The 22,500-nt window shown below is 49.0% G+C and overlaps 1 protein-coding gene across 1 annotated transcript in view; it reads left to right on the plus strand.

Annotated features, from left to right (window-relative positions):
• LOC133114293 (voltage-dependent calcium channel gamma-2 subunit) overlaps positions 1–22,500 on the plus strand; it is a 77,567-nt gene that overhangs the window by 39,100 nt on the left and 15,967 nt on the right. The window contains exon 2 of the mRNA XM_061223546.1: positions 18,830–18,913. Within this exon, the coding sequence (XP_061079530.1) occupies positions 18,830–18,913 (84 nt within the window). The remainder of the gene's footprint in view (positions 1–18,829; positions 18,914–22,500) is intronic.

A 22,500-nucleotide genomic window follows, 5' to 3' on the forward strand; every position in this document is an offset into this window, starting at 1 on the left:
TACACACACTGCACTGCTAAACAGGCCTGTCACTGAGTTCAGACTATCGATCGAATGCTGGCATGAACACTCTGACGAAGACTGCCAATCGCAACGTTACAGGAAATTCCGTAAATTCCGTGATTGCATATTCCTGATTTCATTGACAGTTTATATCCGTCATTATGACACATCTGCTGTGCGTCCAATGAGAATGACTGAAACTCAAGGCATTAGCCATGCATCAGACAATCGATTCTTCAAACTGAATTATGAGCCGGCCGATCAAACGCTACTAATTATATACCTTTTTTTTTCATTTTTAATTAAATCTGGCACCTAACATGGAGCCGACCATGTCCAATTTCCACCCTCATTTAGAACGGCCAATAATCTGCAGCCATGGCCACAATCATGTGTCTGCCTGTTAGGGAGAGCAGAGACCCCACTGTCTGTTAGAGAGAGCAGAGACATCCACGGTTGTCTTCTAAAACACGTGCTGTCTCCAGCCACTGCCTTTCACAGGTCAGTCAGTGAAAAGCCTGTAGCCTCATGACCAAGGTACATTTCTGGGACCTAGAATTTTGGTGGTTCAAGCCCCGGTGTAGCCACGATAAGATCAGTACAGCTGTTGGGCCCTTGAGCAGGGCCCTTAACCACACATTTCTCCTGGGGGGATTGCCTCCTGCTTAGTCTAATCAAATGCAAGTCGCTTTGGATAAGAAGCGTCAGATAAATAACAAATGATTTATTACTGAAAACCTTTCTTACTCGGCTATACCACGCAATCCGTGGGTGCCCCGATTGATCAGGTGAGGTTTCTAGTTGGTGCTGAATGGGGACCAGTAACCAGCTGAACCCTCCCATAACCTGGGCAAAGACCCCACTAGAACGGTCCGGTTCTGATCCGAGAACACGGGGCTCATCCACGCACCACAGCGCACTCTCTGTCTGTCGGTTCTCCCACTCTCTCTTGCTCTCTCATTCTCTCGCCCTCGTTTTCTCTCTCCCATTCTCTCAATCTCGCTCTCTCAACAGCTGAATGCTGGACCACATGTGCAGCAGAGAATTCTCCTGTTGTTGTTATGGTTTCCGCTCAGCTCCTGATTGGCTACCCTGGCCTGCTGAACAAAGCAATGCAGCCAGTCAGCACACAGGGGGAGGGGGGATACAAAGCCCAGAGGAAGAGAGGAATCAGGGAGTGAGTGAGAGAGAGAGAGAGAGAGAGAGAGATGGCCAATAGACAATTGTGCAATAGGTCATGGCATTTAAGGAAGGTTTGCTTAATGGTGTGGATTGAGAATATTACAATTATGTTAATTCTAGGCTCATTATCATTTCAAATACCGGTTAAAATAAATAAACAGATTGATTGACAGATTGCCATTATTGTGACTTGTAGAGTCCAATAGTGGGGTTCTATGGAATAGACAAAAGTGTTTTGATACGCACGAGTTCAACTAGGCTGGTGAGTCACACGGATTGAATTGTCTCCAATTATCTTAATTGAGTAAGGAGTCCAATGACTTTGAAATATCTGCTTTTGGAAAATAAATTCTCAGAATAACCAAAACTGAACAGACAGCGCAGTGTATGTGTGTGTATTCCTGAATGTTTCAAATGTTTGTGTGTGTGTCTTTAGTGCATGTGTGAGTGGTGTGCATGGTGGCATGTTTGCTGTGTGTGAAAAGGAGTGTGCAGGTGTGATGTGCGTGTGTCGGGTGTGCATGTGTGTGTGTGTGTGTGTGTGTGAATGCTTGAATGAGAGGCATCAATTGTGAAGCGCTATATACATTTTTTTTTGTTTTTTTGTTATTTAGCTGATACTTTTATCTAAAGTGACTCATAGTTCATTAGAGCTTCAATTTCCCCTGGAGCAATGGCCAATGGCAATGGTCAAGGGCCTTGCTCAAGGGCCCACTAGCTGTGCAGATCTTATCATTGTTCCACCGGGGCTTGAACCAGGAACCTTCTGGGTCCCAGTCATGTACCTTAGCCACACATTAAACACATTCACATAACCTCCACTTAACACATAGCAGACTGTGCCTTGCCAAGCCAGTGAGACCCAATCACTATACTGGTTACTGGTCACTCCCAGCTGAGCCCCTGTCAGGCTGGTTACTGGTCACCCCCAGCTGAGCCCGTCAGGCTGGTTACTGGTCACCCCCAGCTGAGCCCCTGTCAGGCTAGTTACTGGTCACCCCCAGCTGAGCCCCAGTCAGGCCGGTTACTGGTTACTGGTCACCCCCAGCTGAGCCCCAGTCAGGCTAGTTACTGGTCACCCCCAGCTGAGCCCCAGTCAGGCTGGTTACTGGTCACCCCAGCTGAGCCCCAGTCAGGCTGGTTACTGGTCACCCCCAGCTGAGCCCCTGTCAGGCTGGTTACTGGTTACTGGTCACCCCCAGCTGAGCCCCTGTCAGGCTGGTTACTGGTCACCCACAGCTGAGCCCCAGTCAGGCTAGTTACTGGTCACCCCCAGCTGAGCCCCAGTCAGGCTAGTTACTGGTCACCCCAGCTGAGCCCCAGTCAGGCTGGTTACTGGTCACCCCCAGCTGAGCCCCAGTCAGGCTGGTTACTGGTTACTGGTCACCCCCAGCTGAGCCCCAGTCAGGCTGGTTACTGGTCACCCCCAGCTGATCCCCAGTCAGGCTGGTTATGGGTTACTGGTCACCCCCAGCTGAGCCCCTGTCAGGCTGGTTACTGGTTACTGGTCACCACCAGCTGAGCCCCAGTCAGGCTGGTTACTGGTCACCCCCAGCTGAGTCCTAGTCAGGCTGGTTACTGGTCACCCCCAGCTGAGCCCCTGTTAGGCTGGTTACTGGTCACCCCCAGCTGAGCCCCTGTCAGGCTGGTTACTGGTCACCCCCAGCTGAGCCCCTGTCAGGCTGGTTACTGGTTACTGGTCACCCCCAGCTAAGCCCCTGTCAGGCTAGTTACTGGTCACCCCAGCTGAGCCCCAGTCAGGCTGGTTACTGGTCACCCCCAGCTGATCCCCAGTCAGGCTGGTTACTGGTCACCCCCAGCTGAGCTGCAGTCAGGCTGGTTACTGGTTACTGGTCACCCCCAGCTGAGCCCCAGTCAGGCGGGTTACTGGTCACCCCCAGCTGATCCCCAGTCAGGCTGGTTACGGGTTACTGGTCACCCCCAGCTGAGCCCCTGTCAGGCTGGTTACTGGTTACTGGTCACCACCAGCTGAGCCCCAGTCAGGCTGGTTACTGGTCACCCCCAGCTGAGTCCTAGTCAGGCTGGTTACTGGTCACCCCCAGCTGAGCCCCTGTTAGGCTGGTTACTGGTCACCCGCAGCTGAGCCCCAGTCAGGCTGGTTACTGGTCACCCCCAGCTGAGCCCCTGTCAGGCTGGTTACTGGTCACCCCCAGCTAAGCCCCTGTCAGGCTGGTTACTGGTCACCCCAGCTGAGCCCCAGTCAGGCTGGTTACTGGTCACTCCCAGCTGAGCCCCAGTCAGGCTGGTTACTGGTCACCCCCAGCTGAGTCCCTGTCAGGCTGGTTACTGGTTACTGGTCACCACCAGCTGAGCCCCAGTCAGGCTGGTTACTGGTCACCCCCAGCTGAGTCCTAGTCAGGCTGGTTACTGGTCACCCCCAGCTGAGCCCCTGTTAGGCTGGTTACTGGTCACCCCCAGCTGAGCCCCTGTCAGGCTGGTTACTGGTCACCCCCAGCTGAGCCCCTGTCAGGCTGGTTACTGGTTACTGGTCACCCCCAGCTAAGCCCCTGTCAGGCTAGTTACTGGTCACCCCAGCTGAGCCCCAGTCAGGCTGGTTACTGGTCACCCCAGCTGATCCCCAGTCAGGCTGGTTACTGGTCACCCCCAGCTGAGCCCCAGTCAGGCTGGTTACTGGTTACTGGTCACCCCCAGCTGAGCCCCAGTCAGGCGGGTTACTGGTCACCCCCAGCTGATCCCCAGTCAGGCTGGTTACGGGTTACTGGTCACCCCCAGCTGAGACCCTGTCAGGCTGGTTACTGGTTACTGGTCACCACCAGCTGAGCCCCAGTCAGGCTGGTTACTGGTCACCCCCAGCTGAGTCCTAGTCAGGCTGGTTACTGGTCACCCCCAGCTGAGCCCCTGTTAGGCTGGTTACTGGTCACCCGCAGCTGAGCCCCAGTCAGGCTGGTTACTGGTCACCCCCAGCTGAGCCCCTGTCAGGCTGGTTACTGGTTACTGGTCACCCCCAGCTAAGCCCCTGTCAGGCTGGTTACTGGTCACCCCAGCTGAGCCCCAGTCAGGCTGGTTACTGGTCACCCCCAGCTGAGCCCCAGTCAGGCTGGTTACTGGTCACCCTCAGCTGAGTCCCTGTCAGGCTGGTTACTGGTTACTGGTCACCCCCAGCTAAGCCCCTGTCAGGCTGGTTACTGGTCACCCCAGCTGAGCCCCAGTCAGGCTGGTTACTGGTCACCCCCAGCTGAGCCCCTGTCAGGCTGGTTACTGGTTACTGGTCACCACCAGCTGAGCCCCAGTCAGGCTCGTTACTGGTCACCCCCAGCTGAGTCCTAGTCAGGCTGGTGAGAAGGAGAATATCTCCCCTCAAACAATCCCAGCACCACAGAGGGCTCATTCCAATTGCTAATGTTTCTCCTCTCTGTTCTTTTCCTTGCTCCTGACCTGGAAATTGATCACATTAAATGTTCCTTATAGGAGTTAGAAGTAGAAAATAAGGAAGTCCCTATTTTGCCATTGAGCATGAGCACATCCTTTGTAGAAGTATTTTTTTGGAAAACGACCTGTGGGTTCACCTCTCCCCACCTGCCATACATCAGCCACGTCTGTAACCGACGCGTCTTCCAACCGACGTTTGACGGAGCTAGGACATTTTCACGTTTTCTCAATTTCCCCCCGTCTTTACTTAACTTTTTCTTGAACCTTCTCCTAGCCTCGCCTGATGGGCGGAGCCAGGAGTAGAAGGAAAGAAAAGAAAAAAGAAAAGAAAAAAGAGGATAAAAATGAGCAAGCGGAACAAGCCCAGCCCTGCGAGCAGCTCCAGCCCTGGCACGGCGGTAGGCTCACAGCGACGGGCGTTAATAACAGCGGAAGACAGGCTCCGCGCTGGCCCGGACGTCTCCCGTCACACGATATCGGGACGGATGGAGGCCTCGGACAGCGACCGCCGCCCGCGCGCGACTCCCTCCCTCCCGCGCCGGAAAACACGCGCGGCTAAGCGGCGTTTCCTGCTCGGACGGGCGCGTCCCAATCCGTTCTAAAATTAGTCATTCGAAATCGCTTCGAGAAATCGACGGAGGGGCAGATTGACACAAGAGGCGAGCCGCGCGTGTGCTCGTTCGTGCGTGCGTGCGCTCTCGCGGGTCAGGCCAGCGTGCGTCTGCAGCGCTACGTGCGAGCGTGCGCGGGGGGGAACACGCCGAGTCTGTGTGGGCGTGCGTATTGACAGGGTTAAATTGATATCATCGCTGAAGTCCCAGAATCCACAGCGGAGGGAGATGGGAAGCAAAACACAGTGCGGAACACAGCGTTTCCCCTGACGACCGATGCTGTGCGCGCTCTCATTTTCTCCCTCTCGCATAACCTCTAATGCTCTCTCTCACGATCTCTCTTACACACACACACACACACACACACACACACACTCTCGCTTACACACACACGCTCCCTCTCCGGGCCACTTGTCTGCCGTGGCCCTTGGAATAAACCCTGTAATCTCCGTGATCTTCGCAGATCGCCTGCGACGTGTCCCGTACAGACCCCTGCAGAGAAAACATTCCGGGTCTCTCCTGAAGCGCCCCCCCCTTGTCTCCCCTTGTGTTCGGCGTGCTCTTAAACGGTGATTAATGTCCGGCGGATTTCTCCAGGACTGGTGCACGGTCACAGACTAACTGCTCAAAGCCCAGTCAATGACACAGATGCTCATTTTCTCCAATTTGTCCACTGGCCATGAAAGAATAATTATAAAAATATCTGATTATTATAAAACTATGTCTGGTGTGTGCGTATGCTTGTGTGTGTATGTGTATGTGTATGTGCTTGTATATGTGTTTGTGTGTGTGTGTGTGTGTGTATGTGCTTGTGTGTGTATGTGTGTGTGTGTGTATGTGCTTGTATGTGTGTTCGTGTGTGTGTGTGTGTGAATGTGCTTGTGTGTGTGTGTGTGTGTTTGTGTGTGTGTGTGTGTGCGTGTGTGTGTGCGTGTGTGTGTGTGTGAATGTGTGCGTGTGTGTATGCATGTGTGTGCGTGGGTGTGTGTGTGTGTGTATGTGTGTTCGTGTGTGTGTATGTGTGTGTGAATGTGCTTGTGTATGTATGCGTGTGTTCGTGTGTGTGTGTGTGTGTGTGTGTGCGTGTGTGTGTGAATGTGTGCGTGTGTGTATGCATGTGTGTGCGTGGGTGTGTGTGTATGTGTGCGTGTGTGTGTGTGTGCGACAGGGACAGGCCCCCTGCAATGGGAAAAGCTGTCGTGCAGTAGGGATGGAGGCGCACTCTAGCTGCAGACACAAATCAAATTAGCGCCTGTGCGCTGCACGCCTCTTAGCGGGACCCGGGTCCTTAATGAGAGAAAGCTGGCTCCGGTCACCTCGCTGCTTTCCAAACGAGCGACCGCCATCGCCCGCCATCGCCGCACAGCAAGCCCGCACTGCCACGCAGGACCAGCCTGCTCCTGCTGATGGGCGCATATTCAGTACCTAATAGTTATAATAATAGTTTGCTATTTAGCTGACGCTTTTATCCATAGACAAAGACAAAGCAGGAGTCAATCCCCCCTCGTGCAATGTGGGGGTTCAGGGCCATTCCTTTCAGCTCACGTGTGTTTACCCTTTATCAGATGTGATCGGCTGCACTGTGACATTCTCAGGTATGCTTGGGCGTAGGTATGAAGTGTGATAATCTCAGGTATGCTTGGGTGTAGGTATGAGGTGCTTGGTCCAATTTGTGTGTGTGTGTTTGGATGGGATTGTGCCTGTAGGTCATTTGGTCATTAATATCCGCTTCCCGAGCCAGCCAGTGGAGAACGGACACACCCTCCCCCCTCTCCGCCCCTCCCCTTGGCTTGGTTCCTCCCAAGGCTTCTTCCCATCTGTCAACAGGAAGTCTTGCTCTGTTGTCTTGTTTCAGCCCAAGTTTTCTGTCAAGTGTGTTGTGACAACAGCTTGTGAAAAGAGCTACACAAATACATTTTCAGTTGATGTGTTCCGCTGACAGTTACCAAAGGAGTCAGGTCAGCAGATCAGAGGAGCGGGAAAATCTCTCAGGCCCGCTTCGGTTGACAGTTGGTTGGGTGGAACAGAGGCTAGGTAACCTATCTCCAGGTGAAACACTGAAGTTTTGCCACCGAGAAAAGCAATTCTCTCATCAATCGGGCCTCACCAGGGCTGTGTTATACTGCCACGCTTTTCACTTTTCGCTTGCTTAATTCACGATTGTCCGCCAATTCGCCACAGGTTAATGCACATTTCCAGACTACACTTTGCGTTTGGTGTACATCAGGGAGCAGGTTGGGAATTCCGGGAGACTCCCTGACCTTTCGGGAGAGGTGGGAATTCTGCAGATGAGTGAGCACCAAAGCGAGCACTAAGATAGCGTCACCATCGTTCATAATGCACAAACAAAAACAAATATTTCACGTAAGAAGATATCTATCATTTAAAGTTTGATTTAAATCCTTCCAGAGCAGTTGTTGGACACATCACTTCAGACCTTCAAACACACAGCGCATAGAGACGGAGACCTTCACTGACCGTTGAGCATCAGGGAAGCACACGATTGGCCAAGTGAAGATACTGTAATTGTATATCGGACTTGCCTATTGTTCACATTCGCAGCAAATAAAAAAGAAGAACATTAGTAAAGATTGTGCAGGAAGGACAGCGGCTTGTGCGAGGGCCTGAAAACACTGAGCTTGCGCGGTTCACTGGGTGTACGGATGACTCGAGTATCTGAGTGCCACTTGCAACCGCCAACCACGTGGCTCTGACGGTGCCGGGGAGGACTTGGATTGGTGGAGGCGAATCGAGCGCCCGCCCCCGCCACCCCTCCTCGTCTGCCTAATTCTGTGACTCAACACAGATATCCGAGAGGAGGACACAGAGGTCCCTCGTCTGCCGTTTTTAGAACAGCCCCGCTCCTGAGGAAGAGGCGGGGGCACAGGCTCCCATTCTGCGCCCGAAATCTGAAGGTGGAAGCAGAATTCAGGACGGCCTATAAACTCCCAAACTAGGGCCCTCGCATTCAGCCACAGCGCTCATCTCTGTTCTTGCCCGTAATCACCAGCAGACGCCCGTCGTGGATCGTCTCGAAGCTGGCCTGTCTTCTTCTCCCTCAGCTCTCGCGCGTCTCCACGTCTCGGGCGTCTGCTGAAACGCACAAGAACAGAGAGAGACAATGGCGTAAGACGTGGAGAAACACAGTGAATGCATTGCCTTTCAGAAAAAGAGGTCCGGGTTTACATTCAGCAAAACGAATGAACGTATAATGTTTCACACTTTGCAGCGTAACGCATACAGGCCATAGGACATATTTCACAGGCCAAGCAGTGGTACGAGAAAATCAGGGCAGGGTGAAGTGCCAACAGGAGTGGCATGTGTGGAACAAAAAAGAAAACAGTACACACATTAAAGCTCAGCAGAGAAACAGTATACACATTAGAGCTCAGCAGAGAAACAGTACACACATTAGAGCTCAGCAGAGAAACAGTACACACATTAAAGCACAGCAGAGAAACAGTACACACATTAAAGCACAGCAGAGAAAACTACACACATTAAAGCCCAGCAGAGAAACAGTACACACATTAGAGCTAAGCAGAGAAAACAGTATACACATTAGAGCTCAGCAGAGAAAACAGTATACACATAAGAGCTAAGCAGAGAAAACAGTACACACATTAGAGCCCAACAGAGAAACAGTACACACATTAAAGCACAGCAGAGAAACAGTACACACATTAGAGCTAAGCAGATAAACAGTATACATATTAAAGCTCAGCAGAGAAAACAGTTTGCACATTAAAGCTCAGCATTTCTCAAAAACTGCCAACCAAGCTTAGCCTCTTACTGCACAATAAATATTGGCTTATTTATTGTACAGTAATAGTTTCCAAATACCAATAATAAGGCATTTGGTTTTACCACAAATGAAAGGGTTTTGGATGCGTTTGCATAAATAAAATATTGTGATTGCATAAATAGTGAAATACTGTGGATTCACCTGTGTATCTTTTTTTTGTATTGCTGCACACAGACTGCATGGCGTTCACTCTGTTTATAGGCCAATCGACCAATCAATCAAACAATATTTGTAATTTGTATTTTTACAACTGTCACTGAAGTGTGTTTTTCAGAGGCCATGGGAAAAAAATAGTCACAGTCAGAGACAATGTGCCCAGCAGTTGTGGTTAGAGATAGTCACAGTCAGTGATACTGTGTCCAGCAGTTGTGGTTAGAGATAGTCACAGTCAGTGATACTGTGTCCAGCAGTTGTGGTTAGAGATAGTCACAGTCAGTGATACTGTGTCCAGCAGTTGTGGTTAGAGATAGTCACAGTCTGTGACACTGTGTCCAGCAGTTGTGGTTCAGGATAGTCACAGTCCGTGACACTGTGTCCAGCAGTTGTGGCGAGAGTCTATATATCGGACACCGATATATTGGGAGGTATCTGCAGCATTTCTTTCTGGAAATTCCCCTGTGCTGTTATTCTCATTGTAGGTTTACCTCCCCTGACAGGGAGGCCGTGACTCAGTCACCCAAGCTCCGTAGAGCAAGGCCCTTAACCCCACACTGCTCCTGGGGACATCGTCTCCTGCTTAATCTAATCAGCTGTATGTCACTTTGGATTAAAGCGTCAGCTAAATAACATGCATGTAACATGTAGTGTAATGGGACCTGGAAGGTTAGTGGTTCAAGCCCCGGTGTAGCCACAATAATATCCGTGCAGCTGTTTGGCCCTTGAGCAAGGCCCTTAACCAGGCATTGCTCCTGGGGGGATTGTCCCCTGTCTCCACAAGACTGTGTATTGGAAAACTTGGGAAAAGGGATTTGAGTTGTTCAGATGCATTTAAACCCTACAAGTAACACCTACATGCACATATTACACTTACAAACACTGATAGACATGTAGCACAGTTATACTGATATTATTGCCATCTCCACAGAGCAGGGGTCTCCAATGGCGTTTAAACCAGCTGGGCTCAGTCCTACATCTACAGAGCAGCAAGGCTCAATAATAATCAAAACAAACAATATTTTTCATTTTTGAGTTTTTAAAGTGCGAGTTACATTTTGGTCTAAAAATACACTCAACAGAAAATTCTAACCTTGGGGGTAACGCAACTGAACAGAAAGGTGCAAGAAAATGATATTCCATAAGGAAAAAAAACCAAATTAAACTTCCAATCACCGTCTGCTTAAAAATAAATTGTTAATTCGGTCAATCAGACTGTATATCCATGCAGGCGGAATTAGGCCAATATTTTACCAACTTTTCATTGACATACAAAGCAAGGAAGTGAAGCTGTGCTGATCTTATTGTGGCTGCACCGGGGCTTGAACCACCAACCTTCCGGGTCCCAGTCATGTACCTTAGCCACTAGGCTGCCCTCGTTTAAAAACTAAGAAAAATGTGTGTGTGACACATAGACTTCACCAGATGCTGAGTATTTTCTCTGGTGATGCCCTGCCAGGCCTGTACAACAGCCATCTTCAGCTCCTGCTTGTTGTGGGGGATTGTTGCCTTATAGTTCCTCTTCAGCAAATGAAACGCATGTTCAATTTGATTCAAATTGGGTGTATGACTTGGCCAGTCAAGAATTATCCCATTTTTGGCTTTAAAAAAATAATAATTTGTTGCTTTTGCAATATGTTTGGGATTATTGTCTTGCTGTAGAACGAAGCACCATCCAATGATTTTGGAGACATTTGGCGGAACTTGAACAGACAAAATACGTCTGTGCACTTCAGAATTAATTCTGCTGAGCCAATGTTATGGTTGGCAGCCGTAACACCCCGCCACCATGCCTCACAGATGAGACGGGGTGCTAGGAACCTCGTGAAGTTCCTTTTGGCCCCCCATATGTCCGCAAGTACTTTTTTTTCCAGAACTCAGGCTCTTTTAGGTACTTCTTGGTCAACAGTTTCCTGGCCATCCTCATCTCTTGGGGCACAGTGGGCAGCACTGTTGCCTCACAGCGAGAAGGTCCAGGGTTCGAGCCCCGCCCGGGCCATTCTGTGTGGAGTTTGCATGTTCTCTGGGTACTCCGGTTTCCTCCCACAGTCCAAAGACATGCAGGTTAGGCACTACAGATGAAAATTAGGTCATTAGCTAACACTGACGTGGAAACTGAAAATGTACATTAATGTGCACTGTCCCAAGTAAAAAAAGAAATATTTTTGTGGATAACTAGTGGTTTGCATCTTGCAGTGTAGTCTCTGTAGTTCGGTTTGTGAAATCTTCTGCAAACAGTAGTCACTGACACATCCCCACCTGCCTCCAGAAGAGTGTTTCTGATCGATTGGACAGGTGTTTGTGGGTTTTTCTTCATTATGGCGAGAATTCTTCAGTCATCAACTGTAGAGGTCTTCCGTGGCCTGCCAGGCCCTTTGCGATTACTGAGCTCACCAGTGCTTTTTCTTGTCAATGATGTTCAGTTAATTCTGGTTAGCCTAAGGTTAACCCCACGTGTTATTGATTTTTATTTCTAAGCCTCATAATGACTTTACTTTCATTAGCAGAACTCTGGTCCTTATGTTGACAAGGTCCTAATGTAATTTCTACATGGTGAAACCAAAATGTGCATATAAACAAAAAGACCCTTTAATGAGAGCTGAGAATCTGAGAATTTGTAATTGTTGATTACAAATCTAAAATTGTGGCGTACAGAGCCAAATCAAGAAAAAAGGTCCTTCTGTCTGGTTTCAGTCACTTTTGCTCGAAGGAAATGTGAAACACACCAGCCTCAGGCCTGTGTGAAGGGAAGAATCAGAGTCTCCCTAGGACAGAGAGAAGAGTCTCCCTAGGACAGAGAGAAGATGGGTGTTTGGCAACACCATATACCACCAACTGCCAAAACCTGACTATTCTTATTTTTATGAATATTACTATTACTATCACTATTATAATATTTATTTTTGCCATCACTGGTGTAATTAATTAGACTACGGCACCATGTTCCAGGCTCCTGTTGAAACTTTGGCACAAACATGAAATTGAAAAGGCAGAATACAGCTTTGGGTTCATGGGTTTACTGTAGCTTCATACCGTTTGTTTGTGAGAGAGGGTGTGTGTGTGGGCTGCTGAATCACAGAGACAGGTATCCAGCATCGTAAGCTGCTGTATGACACACACACACACACACACACACACAGCTGTGAGATAATCTTCCGCTGGGCCCCAGATCTGCCCTTTTTGGGGAAACACCCACACAGACCCAGGCTCTCCTGTCCTCATGGCAACGGTCGCCGTGGGAGGTCTGACACACTCCCCGTCCTAGCTACAAACCTTTCGAGAATTCCACCCACCAAGGCAGGATCACATCCATGCCTTCCCCCCCCAAATGTGAGACCCCCCATTCTACTGAACCTTAGTCATGACCCCTCAGAGGATCTTATTCAGCTGTGTTTGGCTACTTCATTTTTTTTCCCTCAAGCCATTTAGGGTTGCAGCTGTCTGCAATTGGCCGAGGGGGGGGACTCACTCGACAGAGACTATCTGTGATTGGCCGACGGCCAGATTCGCTCCACGGGGATCTTCCGTGATTGGCCAATGTGACAAACTCGCTCCACAGGAAGTGTCTGTGATTGGCTGAGAGGTGGGCCTGAGACAGCAGTATACCTCAACCCCCCCCACCCCACGGCAGTCTTCTGTGACCCTCCCACAAGGAAGGAGGGTTTTAGCCAGTTCCTTCTGCCAATCGATTGCAAAACTGGCCAGACCGGGGGGGAAAACAAACGCTTGTCACACATTTTTAAGAGGTAAATATGACCCATGGTTAAATCGAGACGCTTTCCACAGTCAGTGAGGTGCAGGCTTTTTGCTATAATAAGAACAAAAGCTCAGAAAATGAGGGAACATTTAAGATGGACGTTGGCACAGATCCTGTGAGCAGCGGGGAAAAAAGTGTACTAACTGAGGCCCTCCTCCGCGCGCAGATGAAACAACATCATTATAAAAAATTAACGGCCCTGCTGAGTTTACACGCCGTGTTACAAGGGAAGGGCATCGGCATGGTTACGTGTCACTTCAGTGTTTCAGCGCGCAAATCAAAGTGGTCCCCCCTCACTAACCCTCCCCCCAAACCCAGCTTAAGATGGTTCCCATTTCAGTTTTGTGCTATGTTTCTGTTTACAACTCAGGACTATACACCTATGTTTTTTTTTTTGCACAAATGAACACTTTGAAATAAAGTTGGTTCTGAGCACCTAGTCCAGCAGTCCTCACTCCTGGCCCTGGAGAGCCGCAGGATGTTCTGGCTTTCATTTTCTCCTTAATATCAGCAACCGATTCAGACCAAAGAAACCTGCTGAGGTGAACAACTGCTTTAATTGATCAATTGGCCAGAACCAGGAGTGAGGACCACTGACTTAAGCCCATGTTAGAAGGCACACAGAAGGAGAATCTACAGACACGTCAAATTGTGTACATTCCCGTAACGTCGACCATGCCGAGAGGTGTTTTACACCAGCTTAATGCTGTGTGCTGCCCAGATCCTCAGCCATGCTAATGCGGTTAAAATGACCGCGGGGAGCAGAAACAGGGTGTCTTCAGCCTGCTGTTTCTGCTCGGCTGAGAGAGGGGGGAAGTGGTGCCCTACCACAGCAAGCTGAAGTCCGTCGCTAACGGAGACGCTAACTCTCTCGACCTTACTGAATGTACTGTACGTACACATTACATTACATTATTGGCATTTGGCAGGCACTCCTCATCCAGAGCGACGTACAGCTGATTAGACTAAGCAGGAGACAATCCTCCCCTGGAGCAATGCAGGGTTAAGGGCCTTGCTCAAGGGCCCAACGGCTGTGCGGATCTTATTGTGGCTACACTGGGATTAGAACCACCGACCTTGTGTGTCCCAGTCATTTACCTTAACCACTACGCTACAGGCCGCCCCTTTTTGCAGTTAGTTACATGCATGGTTATTGGGACATGAGTATTGGGACAGTTATGTTTCCTCAGTACAAAAAAAAGTGGATTTCACATTCACAACAAGGACTATGAGGCAAAATACACAATGTCTGCATTTATTTTTTTCTGAAATATATTTTCACAATGTTATTCAATGGGTTAACTTCCCACTATTCCCACAAGTATTTGTTTAGTTAAGTATTTGGAATTTCAAATTTCACAGATTTACCATATTTCTATATTTAAGAATGAAAAAGCTGTATGTCAGAGGATGGGTTTTATCTGATTGAACATTTGTAGAGTTCACTACATTATAACCTAAAAGATACAAGGCCGTACCCTCAGTTTAGTCAATCGTGTGCTCGGTTTGGCAATCTGTACCCTCCATTTTATAAACCATTAATTTGGTTTTTCAAACTCTACCCACAGTTTTGTAAACCATGTGTTCGGTTTGCCAAACCCTACCCACAGTTTTGTAAACCATGAATTTGGTTTACCAAACCCTACCCACGGTTTTGTAAACCATGAATTTGGTTTGCCAAACCCTACCCACAGTTTTGTAAACCATGAATTTGGTTTGCCAAACCCTACCCACAGTTTTGTAAACCATGAATTTGGTTTGCCAAACCCTACCCACAGTTTTGTAAACCATGAATTTGGTTTGCCAAACCCTACCCACAGTTTTGTAAACCATGTGTTCGGTTAGCCAAACCCTACCCACAGTTTTGTAAACCATGTGTTCGGTTTGCCAAACCCTACCCACAGTTTTGTAAACCATGAATTTGGTTTACCAAACCCTACCCACAGTTTTGTAAACCATGAATTTGGTTTACCAAACCCTACCCACAGTTTTGTAAACCATGAATTTGGTTTACCAAACCCTACCCACAGTTTTGTAAACCATGAATTTGGTTTGCCAAACCCTACCCACAGTTTTGTAAACCATGAATTTGGTTTGCCAAACCCTACCCACAGTTTTGTAAACCATGAATTTGGTTTACCAAACCCTACCCACAGTTTTGTAAACCATGAATTTGGTTTACCAAACCCTACCCACAGTTTTGTAAACCATGAATTTGGTTTACCAAACCCTACCCACACTTGTAAACCACTCGGCGCATAAGCACGTTGAGGCAGCCGCCAGCCTTCGTAGGCCTGACAGCCTGTTTCCCTGCAACAATGATCATAATAAGGGCAGAGCCTGTCCAAGCAGAGCCTGTCCAAATAGCTGAGGTCATTGCACATGCCCAGAGGTCACGTTAATGCAGAATACTGCGTTTTTCACACAGAGAAAGGGTCGAAATGCAGGAAAAGCTATGTACTACCTTCTACAAATGCGGATATTCAGAGTATTTTTTTTTGTTTGTTTTTTGTTTTTTACAACGGACAATGGCCCAACCATGAACTACGGCAAAATAGGCTTCCTTTTAGTCAATTGTTTTAGTTGTCTGACATTTGTAATATTTATAGATTTATAATCATCGCCGTTGATAGCATTGCGAGATTCAAAGAGAAAACATTTTTGTATGAGAAGTGGAAAACTAGTCGGTCACGCTCTTGGTAGCTTTTGTTTAAAGATAATGCATTTGATTTGTTTTCTGTTTCTGTCATCTTCATATTGTAGCCAATTAAACCTCTTGGAACATTTTTTTTTTAAGTTACAGAAGGCTAGTATTACTGTGGTAAGGCCATCCTCCTTGCTGTCAGTGGTAGGCTAAGATGGAATTAAAACGCTACAATTTTCATGTCCGCTGTAGCAATGTTGCTATAATCATAATGTGATCAGGTGCTCTCACTTATGATAACAGGTTATTCATGTTTGTCATTCTTGGTGTTTTAAAGTTGTATTTGTATCGCTGAATATTTTCCGCCTGTGCACGGGCTGTGCACTATACATCTTATTGCGGGCTTATTATGGCACAAATAGTGAGCCTATTTTAGGGGTGACATGGCTCAGGCAGTAAGAGCGGTTGTCTGGCAGTCGGAGGGTTGCCGGTTCGATCCCCCGCCCGGGCTGTGTCGAAGTGTCCCTGAGCAAGACACCTAACCCCCAAATGCTCCTGACGAGCTGGTCGGGGCCTTGCATGGCAGCCAATTGCCGTTGGTGTGTGAGAGTGTGTATGAATGGGTGAATGGAGAAGCATCAATTGTACAGCGCTATATAAATGCCTGCCATTTACCATTTATCAGAACGTGTGAAAATGCTCAAAAAAGCAATGTTGCATTGGCTAGCACGAGCACTGATGCCTACATGTCAAAAGGCCTTCCTGTACCTGGGGAGACTGGCAGGCCATTCCACCTGGAGCGAGTCTACCTCCGGGGCTGCCTTGAAAGGTGTGCCACTGAATGATACATACGCTGCAGCCAACTGCTCTTTGCCCATTTCTATAGGGTCTATGTAGCCCGTATCTGTCGGGTCTGCATAGCCCGTTTCTGTAGGGTCTGCATAGCCCATTTCTATAGGGTCTGCATAGCCCGTTTCTATAAGGTCTGCATAGCCCGTTTGTATAAGGTCTGCATAGCCCGTTTCTATAAGGTCTACATAGCCCGTTTGTATAAGGCCTGCATATCCTGTTTCTATAGGGTCTGCATAGCCCGTTTCTATAGGGTCTGCGTAGCCTGTTTCTATAGGGTCTGCATAGCCCGTTTCTATAGGGTCTGCGTAGCCTGTTTCTATAGGGTCTGCATAGCCCGTTTCTATAGGGTCTGCGTAGCCTGTTTCTATGGGGTCTGCGTAGCTGCTCACCGTGCAGTTTCTGCAGCTGTGCTGCCAAAACCTTTGCTGTTGGATAGGTTTCCTTGTGACTATGTTGGTATAGGTCATCCAGTGCTAAAGCACCACCTCTGATGGTCAGGAGGAATGAAATAGAACTAAGAATTCCTGATGACCACAGTTTCCAGGACACACACATACCATTATGAACAAATTATTATATCGTACAAATAATGACAAGCAGCCCAGAACATGGATGTCACTATACTTAACATACTAAACATGAGCCAAGTTCTTCCCAGAAAAGTTATATTCAAGCAAAACCTAATCCCTAAATGTATGAGTCACAAAATGATTACAGTTGCTCCATCAGGCTGGCTGACATTGCATATGAAATGCATTCCGGTGTTCGTTCAGTCGAAAGGCACCCACAATAATTATGGGACTATGAATACATAACCAGCCTGATGCACAGGTTGCTGGGGGGCCGAATCCCAACCACACATGGTAAATGTCTGCATTTATATAGCGCCTTTATCCAAAGCGCTTTACAAATGATGCCTCTCATTCACCCATTCACACACCTACTCACACACCAACGGTGATAGCCTGCCATGTAAGTTGCGGCTAGGTGTCTTGCTCAGGGACTCAATTGCGGCAGGCAAGATCAATCGAGCACAGAAAAGTATTCGGATCCCAAAAAATTACGTAATTGACCCAGGCCTGCTGGGAACAAAAGCCTGCTGACTGTCCATCTATCTCACACCCTCAAATACTCCAGTCCTCTCCTCATTTCAAGCCTGTTTCTCTCATCTGCATCCAACTAGGGCGGCCTGTTAAGGTACATGACTGGGACCTGCAAGGTCGGTGGTTCGATCCCCGGTGTAGTCACAATAAGATACGCACAGCCGTTGGGCCCTTGAGCGAGGCCCTTAACCCTGCATTGCACCAGGGGAGGATTGTCTCCTGCTTAGTCTAATCAACTGTACGTCACTCTGGATAAGAGCGTCTGCCAAATGCCATTCATGTAATGTAAATGTAATGTAACTATTTTTATGTACATAAAAAGTCCCAGTTTTTCAGTCCCTCTCCTCTCTGTCTTCTACCTCTCTCCTCCCTCTCCCTCCCTCTCTGTGGCACTGTGTGACCGTCACAGAGCTTCCTGATATAATCGAAGTGTGCTGTGTGATTACACACCTGAGTTCAGGATGATTTGTGGACACACAGTCAGCACATCGCAAACTGTCCACAGAGGATTATCGCCAGCCACTCAAACACCTCGGACCGCACACACACAGGCATTCCCAGAGTTAGCAAAACCTTTAAAACAGCATTTTAAGTTCTAAACTCTGCAAGAGTTTGAGTAAATCGCTTACTTGGTCCACTATTAAGTCCCTCTATGCCATGTACAATTAATATTGTGCCCCTTACACCATTCACAGCAAGGTCCACTACACTGCTCACACTTAGCTTAGCCTCTCATCACTGTTTTGCTCTTATTCTGACAAGCATTTTCATACCTTCCCGACTGCACCACACATGCGCTCTTATTCTGAAGGCCATTTTCATACCCTCCCGACTTGTACCATACACACGCTCTTATTCTGACAAGCATTTTCCTACCTTCCCTACTGTACCATTCATGCGCTCTTATTCTGAAGGCCATTTTTAAACCTTTGCCTTGGCACAGAGAGGCCAGGCTGTTGGACTGCTGTGCCGGTCGATCAGAGGAGACGGGAACCCGCTGAGTTTTCCCCTCATCACTGCAAAGTGCTTGTAGGAAAGCCCTATGTAAATGCAATGATTGATCTACCAAATCAGTCTCCTGGCTGAATCATACCCACCGAACCAAGTGACTCTCAGCAGAGTCCCGGAGCCTTGGCCCAGCTGTGAAATGGCTTGTGACCGATGATGGCTTGTTTCAATGCGTGGATGGCTTGTTTCAATATGTGTCCCGTTTACGCAGAAACGAACGGGGATACGGTCGGCGCGCGTCTTTGTCTTTCCAGCTTCACGCTTCTAACGGCTGCTCTCCCCCCCCCTCCTCTGTTACAGGCAACTTCAAGGGGTTGTGTAAACAGATAGACCACTTCCCCGAGGACACGGACTATGAAGCGGACACCTCAGAGTACTTTTTACGTGAGTGAGCCCTACTGTCTGACCCCCCCCCCCCCCCCCCCCCTCCCCCTCCATCTCCCCCAAAACGCCAGGGAGGGGGTAAGTGGGGATTGCCCCACAACCTAACAATAACAACCGTAATTTGTTATTTAGCTGGTGCTGTCATACAAAGTGAATTACAGTTGATTAGACTAGGCAGGGAACAATCCCCCCCCCCTGGAAAAATGTGGTGCTCAGGGCCTTTGCTCAAAAGAGATTGGTGTCTTTGGTCTGTCGGGTTCGCAGGGATCTCCCGCCCCGGCAGCAGGGGCTGCACAGCTCAGCTGTTGGACCGCAGGGTGGAAAAGGCATAGCAGCCCGCAGCCCGCAGCCCACGCCTAGCAACCACGATAACGCACGCGAGTCCGAGATGGGATTTCAACCCAAGCCTCTCACTCGTCCAAAGATTTGTTAGGCAAACGCATTACCCGGTCAGCTCAAGGAGAAATCGCGCTTAGCCAAGGGCAACAACGTTATTTTGAATTTGAGGGTCATGTCATCAGGGAGTGTTGTCACGGTAACCTGCTACGAGCCTTTGCTGCACTTCACCGTGCCTTTACGAGTGAACCGGTCGAGCTAACGCCACACCACTCATGAGGGGTGTTACAGCTATGAGATCTGTGGCCCGGCTCCTGCGTTTGGGCTTTCCGGACTGAGACAGAGTGGAAACGGATAATAAAGACACAGACTGCGATCATTGCAGCTAAGCTGACCTGCACTAGCCAAACAAGACAGCCTGCCCAGTCTCGTCTAGCCTGCCCACCATTTGGTCTTCCCTGCTGTTACACGTGGCTGTGAGGAGAGCCAGCACTCCAGATTCACCAGAGAGAGAGAGAGACAGGACTGTAGAGAGAGCCAGCACTCCAGATTCACCAGAGAGAGAGAGACAGGACCGTAGAGAGAGCCAGCACTCCAGATTCACCACAGAGAGAGAGACAGGACTGTAGAGAGAGCCAGCACTTCAGATACACCATAGAGAGAGAGACAGGACTGTGGAGAGAGCCAGCACTCCAGATTCACCACAGAGAGAGAGACAGAACTGTAGAGAGAGCCAGCACTCCAGATTCACCACAGAGAGAGAGACAGAACTGTAGAGAGAGCCAGCACTCCAGATTCACCACAGAGAGAGAGACAGGACCCTCCCTCCCAGGACCCTAAAAAAGTTTCAAACTTGGGATACAATTATCCCCCCCGACACGATTTTATAATTTATACTGACACACAACATCTACACACAAACACACACACACACACACACACACACACACACAGGCAAATACATTAACACAGACACATACACAGCCTGCCCAGTCTCGTCTCGTCGACAAACACAGACATATAAACAGACACACACACACACACACACACACACACACACACACACTTCAGCAGCACTCTACTGTCTGTGCTGAAATGGGTCTTTCCCTCTCTCTCAGTCCCTCCCTACCGTGACGAGTGTGCCAGGTTTCTGGGTGTCCTCCGCATTGTGGAGGCTCTACATTAGCATCTCCAGAGTGAATCCCGCCAGCCTCCCAACTGTTTTCATTGCAGCGCGTGGAGCAGCATCACGCTCCACTGTTCCGATTTTCACCCCCCTCATGAGCACAGTCCCGAGAACCAACCAGGCTACCGTCACTGAATGCAGAGCACAAACCAACCAGCATACCATCACTGAATGCAGAGCACAAACCAGCCGGGATACCATCACTATAACAATACAACTGTCCCAATACTCATGTCCCAATAACCATGCATGTAACTAACTGCAAAAAGGGGCGGCCTGTAGCGTAGTGGTTAAGGTAGATGACCGGGACCCGCAAGGTCGGTGGTTCCAATCGCGGTGTAGCCGCAATAAGATCCGCACAGCCGTTGGGCCCTTGAGCAAGGCCCTTAACCCTGCGTTGCTCCAGGGGAGGATTGTCTCCTGCTTAGTCTAATCAACTGTACGTTGCTCTGGATAAGAGCGTCTGCCAAATGCCAATAACGTAATGTAATGTAATCACTGAATGCAGAGCAGAAATGAACCAGGACACCATCACTGAATGCAGAGTCCTTTAGCATGTTTGTACAAAATAGCCACTTGGCATTTAGGCCCAATGAAAGCATTGCATATATTCAGCTAATTTCTTGTAGGATCCAGCTGTAAAGGTTAATGGTTAGGGAACTTGGTTTGCGACGCCAAGGTCGTCAATGATTAAAGCCATTGCCGTTATACCCTTGAATGAGGCACTTAACTTCCTGAACTGCTTCAGTGAGATATCCAGTAATATGAATGGAATGTATGTCAAATTGGGCAGCCAGTAGCCTTCAGGCTAAGGCACATGACTGGGACCTGGAAGGTTGGTGGTTCAAGCCCCGGTGTAGCCATGATAGGATCCACACAGCTGTTGGGCCCCTGAGCAAGGCCCTTAACACCACATTGCTCCGGGGGGGGGATTGTACCCCGCTGAGTCTCATCAACTCGAATTTGCTTTGGATACAAAAAAGCATCAGCTAAATAACTCATTATTATTATTATTATCATGAATGAATATAAGCTGCGTAAGTCGCTCTGGATAGGAATGTCTGTGAAAGGTCCGATATGTAAATAGAGTTTGTCAGGCGTACTGCGTCTGGAGGATGCTATCGGGGACAGCGCAGGAGCAGTGAGACTGGCGGACGGCGCTTTAAACGAGGCTCCCGCGTCTCTGACACGCATTCGGAGAGGGGGGCGCCCCTCGGTCACGCTGCGTGCGGCTGAGACTGTCGCCAATCACAGCTTGCGTGGCGGTCTGCGGGCGGGGAGTCCCGGCGAACAGGGCCGGAGCGTCGCCGCGGCGACCAGGCGCTAACCGCTAACCGCTAACCGCTAACGGCTAACGGCTCGGCGAGAGGACGCCAAGAGGGTGTCGCCGCTCCCTCAATGGGATGCCAATTAGGGCATTCTCTTCCAGAAATATTTCAGCCTGGCTTATATAGGCCAGACCCCTCTCTCTCTCTCTCTCTCTCTCTCTCTCTCTCTCTCTCTCTCTCTCTCCTCTCTCGATCTGTCTCTCCATCTCTCGATCGCACACTCTCTCACTCTGCATATCTGGCAACTTTATGAATTGTGGCTTACTTATGTTTCAATCCCCCGTGCGCAATAGTGAACCCAAGCACTAATATAGTAGGCACAAGCTAACAGAAAAATAACTGTAGCCTAAAGAGGAAAAAAAGAGAAGTGACCCAAGGGGGGGGGGGGGCTGGATTGAAAAGATGTTCGATGAAAAGTTCTTCTTTGTTCATAATGTGCAGCTTCAGTGCAGGGGAAAATAAATGTCTCCCTACTATGGCAGCCGTTGTGTCAGATTAAGTTTTCTTGTAATTGTTTGTTGTTCTGCGCAGGTAATTATTTCGTGCTCCCTCTCGCGCTGTCGGGGGTTTACATAACCAGGCGAGGTTTGGAGGGAGACCAAAGCGACTGTGAAACGGGCGAACGGGAGTACGGTTCTCACGTAACCGCAGCCTCTCGGCGGGACCGCGCGCGGTACGGGCGCCAACGTTCGGACTGGCGGTACCTCGCCGCGGCGTGGCGCCTCTCCGGGCGAGAA

Source organism: Conger conger, chromosome 16, assembly GCF_963514075.1.
Source record: "Conger conger chromosome 16, fConCon1.1, whole genome shotgun sequence".
Lineage (NCBI taxonomy): Eukaryota > Metazoa > Chordata > Actinopteri > Anguilliformes > Congridae > Conger > Conger conger.